The following is an 18,713-nucleotide window of genomic DNA, read 5'->3' on the forward strand; positions in this document are numbered from 1 at the left end:
AAACGCGTTTTCCCCATGCATTTTCCCATAGGACCTTTAGTCGAAGGTACAGCCCGAACGGCTGAACAGAATTACTTGAAATTTGGCAAAGAGATAGTCCTCAGGTCAGGCATGTGCCTTTTGCATATATGGTGTCAATCTGTTCAGTAGTTCCTGAGAAAATTGCAGTTAAAAGCACATAAATATCTATAAGTGCGCACCGTGCTCGCACCGTGCGCGCACCTTAACGTGCGCGAGCGTAATTCTGATTGGTGGTTACATGTCAGTCAACGTTCGAATCGGTCGAAATCAGGAAATGTCGGCCGCCATTTAGTGTGTTGTGTGTGTGACAGGGAAAAAGAAAGGTGGAGAACGTGAAAAGGGGGCAGGGTAGAGCGTTCCTGACCCCCTAGCCTTTGTCAGGGGGTCCCTGAAGGACCCCGAAGGGTGAAAAAAACATTTTTTTTTTTTTCAAAAAATGGCGAGGTGCGCGCACCGTGCGCGCACGGTGAAAAACCTTAAAAAAAAAACAACACATTTTAAACGAGTGTAAAATAAATTTATAAAAAATATAATAAAACATACATAACTTAGCATTTTAAAAACCTTACAAATTGACTTAAAAAACCATAGGTTTCACACACGTTATAGTTAGGAATTAGCATTTAAAAAACCTTGCAAATTCACTTAAAAAACCATAGGTTTCACACATGTTATAGTTAGCTGGACATTTCACTCGTAAAAAAAAAATGAAATTCCCCCATTATAGTTAGTTCAGATAACTATAACTCGCGCGACCGCCACTCTATCACAAGGATGATGTCATCAGTGATGTCATGAATGATGCCACTGACCATGTCATGAGTGATGTAATATGTGACGTCATCAACAATGGATTGCGGGCGCGCGAGTTATAGTTATCTGAACTAACTATAACAGGGGAATTTCATTGTTTTTTTACGAGTGAAATGCCCAGCTAACTATAACATGTGTGAAACCTATGGTTTTTTAAGTGAATTTGCAAGGTTTTTTAAATGCTAATTCCTAACTATAACGTGTGCGAAACCTATGGATTTTTAAGTGAATATATATATATATATATATATATATATATATATATATATATATATATATATATATATAGATAGATAGAGAGAGAGAGAGAGAGAGAGAGAGAGAGAGAGAGAGAGAGAGAGAGAGTGGTTCACTCTCCTTCCATGTTTTTGGCAATTTAGTGTATCATTCCACCTTCAAAGAATTCCTTGTTTTGGAATACCCTTGGGACTATTTCATATTTTAAAACCACACACAGTCATCACACTGTTTGTCAGTTTCATTCTTTATCCTCCATATGCATTATGTACAGAAGCAATCCTGTTTTGCTACTCTTTCTCAAAATTGGTAAAGCAAATAAGTATGGCTTTAATGTACTAAACAGAATTCGTGTAGGTGACACATGCAAACAGCATTTGTGAATGACTGAGTTAACGTATGTTAGCACATTTAAGCCAGAGCTATTGACATTGCCAATGGGTGTTTCTTTATGTAACAGAAAATTATAAAGGACCATTTCAGCCACCGACTAGTTTTTAAACCTATTTGGAATTATTTCAAAATATAGAAAATCTTGATATGATGGTAGGCAATGTTTTAAAATTGCTCTTTGGAAATAGATATTTCTCTTTAAAAAAAGTATTCTGGGATACAGCATGAAGGAGAAGATAAGCTCTGTGCTGGAATTCTATTTATTAACTTTTCCTTCCCTGCTGTCCAGCCATCTGTGTAACACTGGCCTCTTGGTAATGTTAGTACTCTGACAATACGCGCCGTTCTTAGGAATGGAGGCAAAGAATAAATTGGTTATTTGCATTAAACTTCCCACTGTGCAGCAATAGATGGTCCAATACCAACATTGTTTAAACCAGGGGTCTCCAACCTTTTTGACAATGAGAGCTACTTCTGATCGGTGAAAATACTCCTGCTACTAATGACTTTGCCAACGGCTGCAGCGGTGACTAGATCAGAGACAATCACAACAGTGACCACACTTTTCAGATAACAAAATATCACATCCAGAATATTCATTAATATAAAATATAAAGAAAAAATAATTAAGTATAGATGTACCACAAACAGACATGGATTGGTGTATGCAGGCTGAGAGGATAGCATATGAAGGAAGAGGCTGCCCGCAAAAATGGACCAAAATATAGGGGAAATGGAATTCAACTAGGGAGCTGCTCTGTCCGCCTGCCAATAACAATTCCCCACTTGAAGAGGATTGACAGCACAACACAGTGAGAATAAATGGTGTAATTTGATTATTGGGGAGGGAGGTGAATTATACGATATATGGCCAATGTTGATAGTTCTGACGTATAATTGTCGTGCTACCTATGAACATGTACCGATTCACTACTTGATTTTGCATATGACCTGAAGTGTGGTAAATGCAACAATAAAAAGATATAATAAAAAAAAGTATAGATGTACTACATCCATGTATCTTGAAGTTTATATATAGTTGTATATCTTCAAGAGAAACAAATGTGGAGTTAAGAATGTAAATAAAACTATGCTTACCTACATATACTTACATTCAAGATAATGTGGTAGTATATGCCTATGCATGTACAAAGAAACATTTAAACAAATACGCATATGTACACATCACTCCCACAATCTGAAAAAATTAAGGCATAACCTTTCTCCTCAATCCAGCCTTTACACTTCTTGGTGAAATGGTTACTAAATGTGCTCTGACTGTCCCACATTCTTGCGACTCCAATCTGGATATTGCTGGAACATCTCTTCTGGTCCAGTTTACGCACACATTGTATGACTGATAGAATTTTGGGCTTCAAATCAACCATTCTCTGTGTGACTATGCTAAACTGAGAGTAGACACAGGTGGTAACATTACATGTACTGCAGGGCGTCACAGTGAGGGTTTGTGTTTAAGCATGTAGCCATGCCATTGGCTTGGTTAGAGGTGACGTCAAAGATACATAGATGTAATGTACTTCCTTTTTTAATATGGTTAGATCTTTTGAATTGTGCCGGCCTGCAGTTCAACAAACTACTCCCAGGATACTGTTACCAATAGTTGCCGAGCTACCCATTGAAGACACCTTATTGGAATTAACTGAATGCAAGGGGAACGAAGTAGATATTTGAACACTCTAATCATAAGAAAAACAAATACTGATGGATGGAAATCTGAATGAATCATAACAATTTGTAATTACTCTTGGGAGTACTTCAATCCACCAATGAGTTATAGACACAAATTAGCCGTATGCAAATCAGTCTAGGCCACGAGACAGACCCGCCCAACCTGCTAAGCCACTATCCATTTGAACGGGAACCCATTAATCCCAGATTCGTTGGCCTCATTTGTGTCGTTGATTATGATCACATGCAGAGGGGAGGTAGTCCAACAGTTCGGCTGCGCTCTTCGTTTGGGGCAGTGCCATGCCTGATATGCATGTGGTTGATGTTCATCTCTAATGGCGTAGAAAAGCAAATACATGGATGAGTGGAATGCTACTAAAAGTAGCTAAGTGTTTCAGAATATTTTAAGCATTCCTTTCTTCAGATTGTGTGCTTCCTTAACTTCATCGAAATATGAGCATTCAATGATGTTGTTTCTTCATTGACACTTTGAGTTAACAGTATAACTTAAAGAGACAGGACACCTGCTTTGGGCAATTGCATTGCCAAAATCATAATTCATAGATGGCTTACCCAGCTTTATTAAAAAATGCTACATTATATCATCATGGACATTAACAATGTTACCATATTAATTACCTCTATTTGCCTGGATGCTGTGGGATTCAGCCAATGGACTTTGAAGGTACAGCAAGGGTGGCACAAGGAAATCAGACACAGGAGGCGCAGGGAGGATCAGACATGCAGGGGTGGGAGGGGGAGAGAGAAGATCAGACAGGAGGATAGGTGAGTGGAAAAGTGAAGAGCAAGGAAGAGAGTATTTAGAGCATTTAATGTGTCAATGGAGTTTGCAGAAAATCAGACATAACGTGAGGACTGTGGTGTATTATATAGTATGGGTATGGTTGTGCGACCTTACCGTGTAATACACTCACCAAACCGACTTGAGTCCAGTCAGGCTCGTTTGTAAAACCTCAAGCTCAACTTTGGGTAGCTGCGAGCAGCAAGGTTTAAGCACAGGAACTAGTTTAAAGCATTTAGAAGCACCGAACAACGAAATAAGAAAGTGACACAACACAAAATAAATCCAACACAAATTTATAAAAAGAGAGTATCTTTTTGTGAATGTTTAGACACCAAGATGAGCCTTATCAGCTGGAGAGTTATGGACATAGACATCAAGATGAGTCTTATCAGCTGGAGAGTTCCGGACATATAGATTTGCCAGGAAATTTAAATCTCAGGGTTTTAGTCCAAAGTGCAAAAAAGTAATGGTAACCGTAAAGTTTGTAAACTTTCAAAAAGTTTGAAAAAGCTGCTGTGTTCAGCTACTCTGGCCTGGACTGGCTGACCAATTCTGTCAGAAAGAAGTATATGGACCCTTACCTGATCACCAAAGCAGTCTCAAGTCCAGTTCCACACTTGACATCAAGACTGCCATAGACTTCAATAGAGTGGTCCTGATGGTGGGGATGCAGGATGCCGAGGCTGCCTAAAGATGCTCTGGGTGCTGTGCAGTAGACGGTGCAAACTTGGGGTTAGTCAGTCAATGGGTAAAGTGGGGCAACTTTGACCACAGGGATCAGAGTCCCTCGGCTGGGTACCGATATCCGATTACGGCAGGTCCAGCTGTATCCTTTGGTGTGGGCTGGTGTTCGTCTTTGGCTACCAGTCCACACTGATGACTTTTCCGAGTCGGCAGACACAGGTGCAACCTTTGAGTCTGAAGTGGAGGTTTTCTTGGCTGCATGGTAGTGGTCAGTGGCGAATCCTTACATGTGGCTTCAGTTTTTTTGGGTCTGGTGCTGGAAAAGGGGGTCAGCCAACTGACACTTGGAGTCACTACTTAAGTTTGGGGCTCAGGAGTAACTTTCGTCGCACCAGGCACCACAGGCATAGTCCTTTCTTTGCTGGCCCATGAAGCAGCAGTTGCAGTCCAGCGGTTGGTATAGTCTCTCTTGCCAGGTCCAGGGATCAGCAGAGCAGTCCTCCTTCGGTCCTCTCTCCAGTCCAGATGTGATCTGAGGTTCAGGGGTGCCACAGTTATGCACAGAGAATGTCTGGGGTGATGAGGTGGCCACTAGCCAATGGGCTACGATAATCTCTCTCACCCTCTGATGACTTTCGGCTATGTGTGGCATGTAGCAATCTCAGAGTGCACTATTCTGTCCACTCCCAAGATGTCTAAACCTTTCCTTGGATGTTAAGAGCTTGGCAATCCACCCTAGGGGTATGGCTACCTGCTCACGGAAAAAACTGTTTGGCAACTGGTTTGCCCTCTCTGTTCCCATCGCCAGCTCATCTACCTGAACAAAGGGGCAGCCCTGCACAAGTGTGATCACCAATTGCCCACCAAGGACGACTTCCCATTTACAGCTTACCTTTTGAACCAACAACCTGTTTAGCTTCCTGCGAGGGGGAGGTATCACCTCCCTCTGTGGCAGGCCTCTATTGTTTCACATTTGGGAGATGTTTACACTACTCCCCAGGAGGGCATAAGGCTGTCTGATTGACAGCAAGTGCTGAAGGCCATCTGATAAACTGGGCAACATAGTAGCAACTTTCTAAAAGTTGCCTTACCTTAAAAGTGACATTAAATATGAATGGGGCTCAAGTCGGGTTTAATGCCACGATTAATTTGATATCCTTAAGTATCCATTTTAGCAGTACCATGCAGACGTTATCAGGACTGAGATGTCAGTCTGTAACTCTGTATAGCCAATGCAGCTACTGGCTTTTCCACGGCAAAAACAATTTTGAAGTTTTACTGTTAGGACATATTTAAGTACATGTCCCACTTAATAATATACAGCTTCCTGCTTAGGTCTTGATAGGCCTTCTTAGTGGAGAAATATATATTGTTAAGGAAAGTAGGGGGCTTTGCCATTGGTTTAAATGGCAAGGTTGAACTAGAAGTTTTAAAACTGCTCTACCAGGCAGTAGTGGCAGGCTGAGAGCCATTTTGTACTTTGTCACATGCATGGTGCCACAATTAGTGCTGCAGCCCTGGGTGGACACTCTAACCAACATTTATTTATTTATAAAGATTTATATAGCGCAAACTTGATCCCGAAAGATATCAGAGCGCTTTACAATTTGCGGGAAGGTTACCCATTGTACCATATACTAGGGACTTATAAGTAAGTCAGCTTATGCCAATTGGGGGTAGCAAGTTCAACATACATTTTGTAAGGTGTTAGAACACTGGCCTGAGGTCTGGTTACCAGGCTTCAGTGCACTCTTGGAGTTGAAAAACCAGCAGCATCAGTCCAAAACTTTGGAAGGGATCATGCATAAAAAGCAAAAAAGGCATTTTCTTACAGTGGGGTTTGCTGAAAACCAGACATGCGGTTCGGAGTGCTTCGATATTTGAATGGAGGGGAGTAGGAAGAATCAGATATGAAAGAAGAGTGTATAGGCGTACCAAGGGTTTCTCACATAAAAAGACACAAACAGTTTGTAATGGTGGAGACTTCCATTCAATAGGCTGGGTAGTTGTTATCCAGTGAGCAATGTGTCAGTGTCATTTTTGAGTGACACAGAAGTGAAATATGATTGGAGTCCAGAACTGAGAATATAATTCCAAGTCTTGACCCCTTTGGGAGCTACTGGAACAGAAGGGCAGGAATACAACTGTGAGACCAATTCACAACACACTTACCATCCTCCAGAAGGTACCCAACAATCTCAGCCTGCCCTGTCTTTGCCGCATGGTGAAGCAGTGAACTGTTCTCAGGTCCAAGGATGAGGAGGTTGGCTCCTTCCTTGCAGCTCTCAATGACCTGTGGATGACAGCGGGAACAGAGGGAGAAGATAACTACATGTTGTAATGAATGTGTGCAAGATGACAAAGTTTGTGCAGGTGTATAATCAGATAAGAGGAGGAATAGCAGAATAGCATGCTGCGTGTGTGGATTAAAATTCAGTGCTAGGAGGATGCAGTCCCACAGACTAGTGAATAGGAATCATTCTATGGGTGCCTCAGTGATGATCCTCGTCTAGAATAGGACTGAAATGCTTCGGAAGAGCGTATGGAGGCTGAGAGCTACAATCTAGTGTAGGTTATGATTAAAATTAACCAAAGTGGCTCGATAGAAGCCTCATTTGTGAGTCAGATGGAGGTTAGGACTGTGGTGCTTTAGTAGAGCAAAAAGGGGGACACAATACTAAAGTCTGTTGCACTTTCGGACAGCCATGAACTGAAGACTTTGGATGAGAGCATCAAAGATGAGTGTGATGCAGGTTGGATTGAGATGTTTGGGGAAAGCTATAGAGAGGTGCGGTGCACTGTCTGTTATATTGAGACCTACAGTAAACTGGCTGAGCTACGAAGAGGAATCACAGTTGTGGGGCTGCTGTGGGTGCACTGGAGGGCTGGAAATAGTATGATAAAGCACAGGTGCAACAACTCAGGAATGAGGCACACTGGTAAAGAAATGCGTTACTTACCTGTAACTGCAGTTATCCAGTATTGGTATCTTTCATAGATTCACATGCCTGAATCATTCCCCGTTGTTGGGATTGGAGTCCCCGGTACATAAGTAAAGTAATGTCCCATAAGACATAGAGAGCAATAGGCCTAAAGCCTCACATTAGTAACATATCCAGGTCCTTTTGTAATAAGGACCAAACTCTAGAGAACAACCAATCAGCTGTGACCACCCTCTGGAACCTTCCTGGAAGGAGCTCTAGTCTCTCAGATTTTCATAAGCACAGTGCTATATAGAGGTACAACTGAGAGTACTAGGTGAACCCTTCCAAGGGAGGCAGGTGGGTAGCATGTGAATCTATGAGATATCAACACTGGATAACTGCAGTTACAGGTAAGTAATGCATTTCTTATCCAGTATTAGGGTATCTTTCATAGATTCACATGCCTGAATCAGAATAGAAAGCAATGATGAGCACATTTCCTTTTGTACAGAAGGCATAAATGCACCAGTTAACAAATATATCAAATGTCGGTCTAGAAAGAGACAGAGGTTGGTGGGAGGAAGGAAGGCTCACCTTTTATTGAAATAGATGATGCAACACTGCCTGTCCAACTGCTGCATCCTTCATTAGCTTTGTATCCAAGCAATAATGCTTGGTAAATGTATGGAGCGTCTTCCATGTTGCCACTCTGCAAATGTCTGTGATAGGTACGCCCGCAAACAATGCCATAGAAGTAGAAACTGCCCTAGTGGAATGGGCACGAATTCTTGATTGTAAAGGTTGACCAGCTTGTTGGTGACAGAAGACAATAGCACCAGAAATCCATCTAGAAATACTTTGTTTTGTAAGGGGAAAACCTTTCCTAGGTAAACTGTAAGCCACAAAATGTTGTTGGACTTGCGGAATGCTTTTGTCCTGTCAAGTAGAATTTAAGCGTTACAACAAACAAATGATGGACGGAATGCTGACAATGCAGACATTCTCCCCCAGTCAAGAGATCTGGGTTAAATCCATCGTTCTTTTGCCCACTACGCCACCCCAGTTTAGACATGGCCATATGCAAATCAGTCTTGACCCTGTGCCTCATGGGAACAGTCCAGCCCGAACTGCCAAGCCATGTCTTCCCTAGACCGGAATCAAGCATCCTAGGACCGGGTTCTGGCTATCAGCCGTCATCAGCCAGGATAGCTTGACTCCAGTGGCGTAGTGAGCACGGGTCCCACGTCTGGGAATACCCATCCCACTTAGGGCGAAAAGCGTTACAACAAACAAATGATGGACGGAATGCTGACAATGCAGACATTTTCCCCCAGTCAAGAGATCTGGGTTAAATCCATCGTTCTTTTGCCCACTACGCCACCCCAGTTTAGACATGGCCATATGCAAATCAGTCTTGACCCTGTGCCTCATGGGAACAGTCCAGCCCGAACTGCCAAGCCATGTCTTCCCTGGACCGGAATCAAGCATCCTAGGACCGGTTTTTGGCTATCAGCAGTCATCAGCCAGGATAGCTTGACTCCAGTGGCGTAGTGAGCACGGGTCCCACGTCTGGGAATACCCATCCCACTTAGGGCGAAAAGCGTTACAACAAACAAATGATGGACGGAATGCTGACAATGCAGACATTCTCCCCCAGTCAAGAGATCTGGGTTAAATCCATCGTTCTTTTGCCCACTACGCCACCCCAGTTTAGACATGGCCATATGCAAATCAGTCTTGACCCTGTGCCTCATGGGAACAGTCCAGCCCGAACTGCCAAGCCATGTCTTCCCTGGACCGGAATCAAGCATCCTAAGACCGGTTTCTGGCTATCAGCCGTCATCAGCCAGGATAGCTTGACTCCAGTGGCGTAGTGAGCACGGGTCCCACGTCTGGGAATACCCATCCCACTTAGGGCGAAAAGCGTTACAACAAACAAATGATGGACGGCTGACAGCCAGAAACCGGTCCTAGGATGCTTGATTCCGGTCCGGTCCAGGGAAGACATGGCTTGGCAGTTCGGGCTGGACTGTTCCCATGAGGCACAGGGTCAAGACTGATTTGCATATGGCCATGTCTAAACTTTGGTGGTGTAGTGGGCAAAAGAACGATGGAATTAACCCAGATCTCTTGACTGGGGGAGAATGTATGCATTGTCAGCATTCCGTCCATCATTTGTTTGTTGTAAAGTAGAATTTAAGGCAGTGTTTCAAATCCAATGAATGTAGAGCTCTTTCAACTGCTGTTTGAGGATTTAGAAAGAAGGTCTTTAGGACAATAGGTTCGTTAAGGTAGAAGTCCGATGGGACTTTGGGTATAAATTTCGGATTAGTCCGAAGAATTACCCTATCGTTGAATTGAAGAAATGGATCTTGTATTGTGAATGCGTGAAGCTCACTGACTCGTGTTGCAGATGCAAGGGCCAGAAGAAGTGCAGTCTTCCAGGAGAAGAATTTGAAGTCAGCTCTGTGTATCGGCTCAAAAGGATGTCTCATAAGCTGAGCAAGGACTGTGTTGAGCTGCCATGTTGGAAGAGGAGACTTCACAGGAGGGAAAGTCCGAAATAGACATTTGAGAAATTGTTTTACCAGTCTATTGGACCAAAGAGAAGGTCCTGTAGAAGATCTCCTAAAACGGGAGATTGCTGCCAGGTGAACTTTGATGGAAGCAAGAGTGAGGCCTGAAGTTGCTAGATGGAGAAGGTATGGTAACATTTCTTCCGGGAGAGGATGTGAGGGGATGCACCTTAGCAGATCTACAGCAGAACCTTTTACATTTGAAAGAATAGGTTCTGTTTGTACTATCAGCTCGAGCGCGAGATAGAACTGCCCTGCAGTCTGGAGGAATGTTTAGGCCCTCAAATTTGTGGAACTCAGGAGCCAGGCTGATAATTTGAGAGATGCTGGATCCGGATGTTGGACTTGTCCCTGGTCCATTGTGAGGAGAGATGGAAACGGTGTTAACGGAATTGGAGGCTGCAGGGGGAGGAGATGGATTTCCGTGAACCAATGTTGGTGAGGCCATGCTAGAGCTATTAGAATCAGAGTGCAAGGCCCTGCCTTCATCTTCCTGAGGACCCTGGGAATCAGGGTAATCGGTGGAAAGGCGTAGGCAAATACGCCGAACCATGCTATTGAAAATGCATTCCCCAGAGATCCCTGTTGGGGATGCCAGCTTGTGAAGTGTTGGCATTTGGCGGCGTGCTGTGTGGCAAACCGATCCAACAGTGGTTCGCCCCACTGAGAGAAGATGCTGTTGAGAGTATCTTGGTTCAACTCCCACACGTGGCAGGTTGTCCGTAGTCTGCTTAGCGAATCTGCCAATGTATTGTCTTTTCCTGGAACATACTCTGCCCTCAGGGAAATTTTGTGTTGAAGTGACCAGTTCCAAATTTTTGGAGATTCTAGAGAGAGTGATAGCGAACGAGTTCCTCCCTGTTTGTTCAGGTAGTGCATCGTCGTAGTATTGTGACTTCCTGGCACTGTCGAGAGAGGGTGCCTTGACGAGCCAGTCGTCGAGATAAGGGAAGACTTGGTGATGCTGCTGCCTGAGGTATGCAGCCACTGGGGAAAGACACTTTGTGAATAAGCGCGGGGCTGACTTGAGTCCGAAGGGCAGGACTCAAAACTGGTAGTGCCTGCTGGCCACGGCGAACCTTAGAAACATTTTGTGTCTTTTGAGGATAGGAATATGAAAATAGGCATCTTGGAGGTCCAAGGATACCATGTAGTCGTTCGCATTAAGAAGCTGCAAGACTTCTTGAATGGTGACCATGCGAAACGATTGTTTCTTCAAGAATTTGTTTAGACTTCTCAAATCTAGGATTGGCCTCCATTTGTTTTCTTTTTTGCGCACCAAGAAGAATCCTTGTCTTCTTTGATGCACAAGAACCCGTTCTATAGCTCCCTTCTGGATCATTGATGATATTTCCAGGAGTAAGAGGTGTAAATGTTTGTGAGCCATAGGTTGAGGAGGTGTCAGTGGAGGAGTTTGCAAAAATTCTAGAGAATGTCCAAACTGTACCAGTTGGAGAACCCAACGATCTGTTGTCATTTGATTCCAATTTTGAAGGTAGTGGGATATCTTTCCTCCTACTTTCAGGGTGGAGATGAAACGGAGATCGGCGGTAGAGAGAAGTCATTGGCGTCGGGCGGAATCCTTCTGTCGTCCAGCCCCTCCGTGAAAGGAAGACTTGTTGTATGAAGTCTGTGTCTGTTGCCTCTGTTGAAATTGTGGCCTGTACTGTTGATTAGATGAGGAGTAGGTAGGATACCTATACTGCTGGTAGCCTCCTCTGTAAGAAGATTGCCCTCTACCCCATGAGCCTCGAAAAGGGGTGCTTTTATATTGAAGGGTTCCCAAAGCTCTGGCTGTATCTGTATCTTTTTTGATCCCTTGGAGGGCTTCATCGATATGAGTTCCAAAATGAGTTGTCCATCATAAGGCATGTCAAGGGTTTTGGTCTGAATCTCAGAACGGAATGTTGTTGCCTTAAGCCATCCTTGACGCCTTAAGACCGCCGTCCCATCAGTTGGCGGAAACCAGTGGATGCGATGTCCATCGCACAGTCGATAATTTCAGAAGCCGACCTTTCGCCCTCCAGCAACACCTTTTTTGCTTCCTCTTCAGACTCTTTCGGCAGGGTCTCTAGGTGGGGTGCAATGTCTGACCACATCTGCCTGTTGTAGCATCCCAATAACGCCAATGAGTTAGATGCCCGTACAGTTAACGCCGACATGGAGGAAAAGCGCTTTCCAATATTGTCTAAGTGCCTGCCCTCTTTATCCAGACGTGCTGAAAGTGGGGCAGATGGGTTTTTTGATCTGCGTTGGCTGCCTGAGTAATCACTGAATCAGGCTTGGGATAGCCTATAAGGCAGGCCGGAGCATCGTCAGGAGCTCTATATTTTTTATCCAATCTTGGCAAGACTGGAGGAACTGTAGAAGGGTTTTGCATTATTTTAATGCCTTGATCCCAGATATAATCTATGATAGGCATAGAACTAACAGATTTTTTTTAAAGGTTCCTTGAAGTCGTAATGGAAACAGTCCTGTTGGTGAGAAGGCATTGGACGTTTAAAAAGTTGTGCTGCTCTTTCCAGGAGATTATGGAATCCTCCGATATCTTCTGGAGGGGAGTCTGCCTGAGGAGGTAACGGCGACGCTGGAAGAGGGATAACATAGTTGTCCCATTCATCATGATGTGACTGAGTGTCCTGAATTTCCCCTTCTTCTTGTGGCTCATCCTCCTTGTGATCTGTAGAGGGGAGAGGCGGCACTTCAATGGCAGGAGGCGGTGGAGGTGGAACTTGCGCCATATGAGGTGGAGAGAGAACTGGAGCAGGAGACGGAACAGAGGTAGGGAACCTCTTTCTATAGTCTGAAATCATGAATTGCAGGTAAGAGACCAGGGCTGAAGGAAAACAAACCATCTGTGGTTGTTGATTATGGCTTTCGTCTTGATAGTATGCCTGCTCATCCATATCTTGATCTTCATACTCAGAGTCCACCTGATATTTAACATTGAGTTCAGAAGGACTTCTAGCAGTCCGAAACATATTGTCCTCGTCGGAATCATCATCTTCGTCCAAAAGATGAGAGGGAGGCAAAGGTTGGACGCTACTGGGTGATGTCAGGGAAGGCGTCAGCCTCTGCTTGCTGATTTTCTGTTGAAAATATGCATTTTCTGTCATTGATTTAGGGGTAGTCGACGAGGCAGTCGTCGGTATATTCGTCGTCGACGAAGAATCATCGATGGTCATACGGGACACTGCCGCCGAAGAAGGAACTCTCGTCGATGAAGTTGTCGACGACAAGGTCGTCGTCGAAGGAAGGGTCGTCGACGGTACACTCTTCATCGACGTACGTAAGTACGTACCATCGTCAAGGAAGCGCTCGTCGTCGACGCTATCTTCGACGTCGACGAAGACTTTTTGATCTTGGTCGTCGACGACAAAGGGGCATGTGCCGTCGACGAAGACGTCGTCGTCGACGACAAAATAAATGCAGACGAGACTAAAATTGTGGAAACTGTCGTAGTCGACGAAGTCACTCCAGTAGCTGTATGAGGAGATCTTGTTGTCGTCGAGGCCACCGTCGACGAGATGGTAGTCGATGGGGCTGAGGAAGGCTTTTTAAAAGTGTGTTTCACCCTCGGCAGAGGAGTCAGAGGGTCTGAAGCTGGTTTCTGCGAACTTTGAAGAGGAGGAGACTCCCTGGCAGGCAAATCCTTAATTTTTGAAGCCTCTGAAGACTTTTTGTGTGTCTTCTTTTGAGGTTGCTGCGAAGGAGGACCTGGAGAGACATCTCTGGACCTTTTTTTAGGAGTTTTAGAGGAGGATCTTGATGAACTCTCACTCTCATCAGTTGACAAGGGGTCTTCTTTGTCCTCAAGCCTCGGCAGCCAAGTCAAAAGCCTTCCCTCACGGTCTTTTAACGTCTTTGTAGAAAAGGTATGACATACCTTGCAGTCTTTAGGTGAGTGGTCTGGATAAAGACAGTAGAGGCAGTCCTTATGTTGGTCATCGACATGTAACCTCTTCTTTTTACAGGTACCACAGGGCCTAAAAAGGCCTTTTTTAGGGGTGTCCGACATGAAGACAGTAAGGACTTCACTCAGACAAAGAGAATCCTGAAGAAAAACACTTTGAATCCAAGAAACAAGGAAAACCTGAGCAGAGCTCAGTGGAGACTCCCTTAGCACGACGTGCGGTAGAAAATCTGAGGGACTAGAGCTCCTTCCAGGAAGGTTCCAGAGGGTGGTTTCAGCTGATTGATTGTTCTCTAGAGTTTGGTCCTTATTACAAAAGGACCTGGATGTGTTACTAATGTGAGGCCTTAGGCCTATTACTCTCTATGTCTTATGGGACATTACTTTACTTATGTACCGGGGACTCCCATCCCGACCACAGGGAATGATTCAGGCATGTGAATCTATGAAAGATACCCTAATACTGGATAAGTTGTACGCTGTTGGGTGCATTGGCATAGCGCCTGAGTAGTAAAGTTGAGATTGATGGGGAGTGACTACTATCGATCTCATAAGCTGTGCAAGAAAACTTCCTCTGTAACACAGCATCCAAAATAACCAATACCAAGGGGCATTGTAATTTCACCATGTGGTAATAGAACAATATTTTACGTTTTTAACTCAGTAACGGAAAATAATATTGGAAATCTATGTTTGTACACCGATTCTGTATGTTTTCCCTCCTTCCCCCGCCTATTCTGCGCATGTATTTCTCCCAAATTGTCCTGATGAAATTTGTGTGCAGAAAAGGGACTCAGTAATGCGGTCCTCCAGTACCTGTCGTAATCTCAATTACGATGTAAACCCCTATTTCCAAACAAAAATGTCATAATTAAATCCTGGCACAGCTGCTTATAATGCGCTTACCTTCATTAGATCTCCGGCTATTACTGCCTGGACAAGTGCTAGAAGAGAGAGAGAGAGAGAGAGCACAGTAGATGGGTTACATAGGTACATTAAGTCTCCTGTCCAGCACTGCTTGCATAGATAAACATGCTTTCACTCACAGCTTTGGTGAGGCACATAGCAGCAAAGGAAGGTCTACATGACAGAGAACAGACCAGGAGGTGGGGAGGAGACAGAAGGCATGAGTTGTATCTGCTGAACCCCCTAAGAAGAAGTCAGAGTGATCTCAATGTAGAATACAAGTTACATTGCCGGATCTTGCACTGTCATTTTTAGTTTTTTTTGTTGCAGATTTATATAGCGCAAACTCGACCCGAACGTATTGGAGCGCTTTACATGAGCACAAGTTACGTTACACAAGGAAACATTCTTTTTTAGGTCTCGCCTGACCAAGCGCATGCGCTGGTCTGGCGAGACTTATTGAGAGGGCTCCAAAAAGTGCTACCAGGCCAGCCTAGAGCTACAGTGCATGTGCGCGGGCGCGCGCGCCGCGCTTTACCGCGATTACTTTCACTTTCGCGGCCGGCCGCACGGCCGCTTTGATGTTTGATCGTGATCGCGTTCGCGATCACTTTCACTGCCGCACGGCCGCTTGTTTATTTTTATATATAAACAATCACACCTCGGGGATCGACCTGAGTGATCTCAGCCTGTCTTCTGTAAACACATTCTACTAGTACTTCAGGATGAATCTTACGGTTGAACTTTGGAAAACTATTTGCTTCATCCGGCCATAATTGTTATGCGCTGTGTGATATATGTTATATAGCACGCTATTACGAGGGTCCATTGCTGACATGAGGCTTCAGTAGTGCTTTACTGCATCAAAATGAACTCGTGGCACTTCACCTGAAGAAACATTAACACTAGCTAGTTTTATGAGCATGAGCACTGGTTTACAGGAACGCATTTATGCCCCTGCAATGTAAGGCCTGTGCCTGGATACGTAAACCCCTGATCCATATGTGTGAATGAACAGGGGATCTGCGTATGGGAATAGACCGCTGTCACTCCACCCACACGGCCCCCTGCGGATTATGACATTTTATACACAGGTTCATGCCCGCCGCCTTCGCTTTCTTCTTCGGCTGAAGTAGGACCGCAGCCCTTGCACTTGTTGCCCGCTATGCACAGGACCCTTTATGAATAAGGATACGACGTATGCAGAGAAAGCATACTCCCACATTGGCTAGAAGCAACATGCTCCCTGCAAGTGTGCAACAGCATTTTTGAGAATACGACTTTCTACTGTCAAGCTGTTTTTGCCATAACTGGAAAAAAAGGTGAAACTGTTTGTAATATTTTCTAAGATATGCATTTTTACAAGATCTTACATGGTCCTGTTTCAATTGATGTGCCCGATTTTGACCGACAATTAAACATGCACACGTTTTATAGGTGTCCTTTAAGTTGGGAAAGCTCTTTTTGCATGATTGCCTCGCTAAAGCATCTCAAATGATATTGGCAATGTTCTTGCTGTAAGCTCTAGACACTATCGCACATTCAGACACTGCAATATCAAACCATCTGCAGCTGACGTTTGTTCTATCTAAAGTAAAAGGAATGAAAACTTGCCTTCTTCCTCGTCTAGGGTGCGATTAGGGTCTTAACTACTGTTAAATTTCTATAAATTAAAACTGCTGGAATCTAGCAGGGGAAAAGAGTATGGTATTTACTGTGATATGCAGATTTGGGGTTTCGCTAAGCACCAAAACCTGCATGTTATTCCTGCATTTGTCAGCCTGCACGTAAGCATTTTGTAAAGTGAATGTGCGTTCCGGCAGACACCGGCTTCAATTAAGCCCCCTGCAGGGGCCTACATGGACAGCCTGTGACAAAGCCTCAGCTGAGAAGTGTTTCTCAGGGTGATATTGCTAAGACATTTCACAGTGCCTAAACAATAACATTGTATGAAGCACAGCAGACATTTGTATTTTTTTCATGGGGAACCGGATTCGAATCAAGGCAGGGATGCTTAACATCCTGTGCTTCTGGGCAAGTTACTTAATCTCCCCGTGCCTAACAAAATGAATGTGTACATCTGTAATGCAACTGGTGCACGTGTAAAGTGCTCTGGTTTATTCTTTGACTTTGAAAATGTGTTTATTCGAAAAATGGAATACTGCATGACAACGTAAAGCAAGGGCATATGTCCATTTACTAATGTATTCTCTTCTAAGCACTATGCGTGCCAAAGATCACACAAAGTGCCAGCAGGGACGCATCACATGAACAGGCTCAAATTGGGAAGGAAAAGACAGTGTTGAGAAACTTTCTGATGTCTGGGATTGTCAGCCAGTTGCTGTAGATGGCCAGATTAGGATCTTTATAACAAGGCTGCTTTTCGCTTGGTTAGCTCCTCCTGGTTTCCCTTTGTAACTGTAGGACACACGCTAAGTTTTCACACAACAGCAGACCTTTTGGATCCCCCCCCCCCCCACACACACACACCCCTGGACAAATAATAATCCACTAGGATTTATTCACACTGCTACACAAGGCAGCGTAAAAACAACTTTTTGATCTGCACCTATGTATCTTTAACCTTTAACTTATATTACAGCTTTACAGTACATTTATTGCTTTTATTTAATTTAGGCAGATACATTGCTTTGGATTAACTTTACATACGGGACTGCAAGTTTATGCACGCAAATGGGTTTTTAATTCTGTGCTTTTTATCTGCATTATAGTGCCTTTTATTCACTAATTTTCTGTATTGCACGCAAAAGTTCTTTCTAAAGCAGTGTGAGAACACCTATTGCATTGCATAGTCTCTGTCTCAGTGCAAGCATAATAGCAAACAACACGCAATTAATTTAATATTTACAAATAACAGGCAGTTGGGGCGTGCATGCTTCTTGCCAGCAAATGGGTGTTTGAACACATAACAAACTAGAAAAAGAAAATGCAATGTATTCACTAGCATAATTAGGATAATTATTTGTGTCTCATTTCCTTTTGTTTCAGTTACACAAATATTAGATATACATTTTACAAATATTTTGTTTACAAAACTTTCATATTAGTCTACAGAAACATATATAACAAACCATGGTGTAGCACCCAGGAAAATATGCTACATGGCTAAATACTTAAAAGGTCCCAAAAGCGAGACCTATTGGCTAAGCCAATGCTTGTTTTTTGGTTGGGCACGGGGAGATTAAGTGATTTGCCCAGAATCACAGGATTTGGAGTCGACCCCCGTGGCTCTAACCTTGGTTTCCCAGCTTCAAGGTCGGCAGTATAGCCGTGAGACAACATCCTCTCCCCATGTACTGCCATGCACTGTGCACACTTCCCATGCACTCGTTAATTCTCTGCTTAAAAAAAAAACCACTACATGCAGCTGGTAGCAGACTCAGAGCTCTTTGTACAGGGGTGGAGAAGGACGGCATTTGATTTTTTTTATAACTAAGTCACAATTGTCAGAGGGTCAGAAGTATTCTTATATCACCTACCATTCACCCACCCATCCATTCAGATACCCAAGAGAACTTTGAAAACTATACACAAATGACACAATAGCTCAACTACACCTGAGGGCATACAAGTATTAGAAGCCCCACAACTCTCTCAGTGTGCTTCTTCGGGAAATATCAAGATGCAGGCATACACAGGGGAGTGTGTGGTATTATATAAAATATCTACTTATCCAGGGTGCGGGAAGGATCAGAAACCTACTTGCTCTGGGAAAGAATGGACTTGTCTCA

General features: G+C 43.9%; 1 protein-coding gene across 6 annotated transcripts in view; it reads right to left on the reverse strand.

Annotated features, from left to right (window-relative positions):
* Nucleotides 1-18,713, reverse strand: part of DGKI (diacylglycerol kinase iota) — a 1,070,690-nt gene that overhangs the window by 60,195 nt on the left and 991,782 nt on the right. For all 6 annotated transcript variants that reach the window (XM_085652009.1, XM_085652006.1, XM_085652004.1 and 3 more), the window contains 2 exons: nucleotides 14,962-14,999; nucleotides 6,815-6,935 (listed from right to left, as the gene is read on the reverse strand). In XM_085652009.1, coding sequence (XP_085508135.1) covers nucleotides 6,815-6,935; nucleotides 14,962-14,999 — 159 coding nt within the window. The remainder of the gene's footprint in view (nucleotides 1-6,814; nucleotides 6,936-14,961; nucleotides 15,000-18,713) is intronic.

This window comes from Triturus cristatus, chromosome 4_1 (assembly GCF_964204655.1).
Source record: "Triturus cristatus chromosome 4_1, aTriCri1.1, whole genome shotgun sequence".
Classification (NCBI taxonomy): domain Eukaryota; kingdom Metazoa; phylum Chordata; class Amphibia; order Caudata; family Salamandridae; genus Triturus; species Triturus cristatus.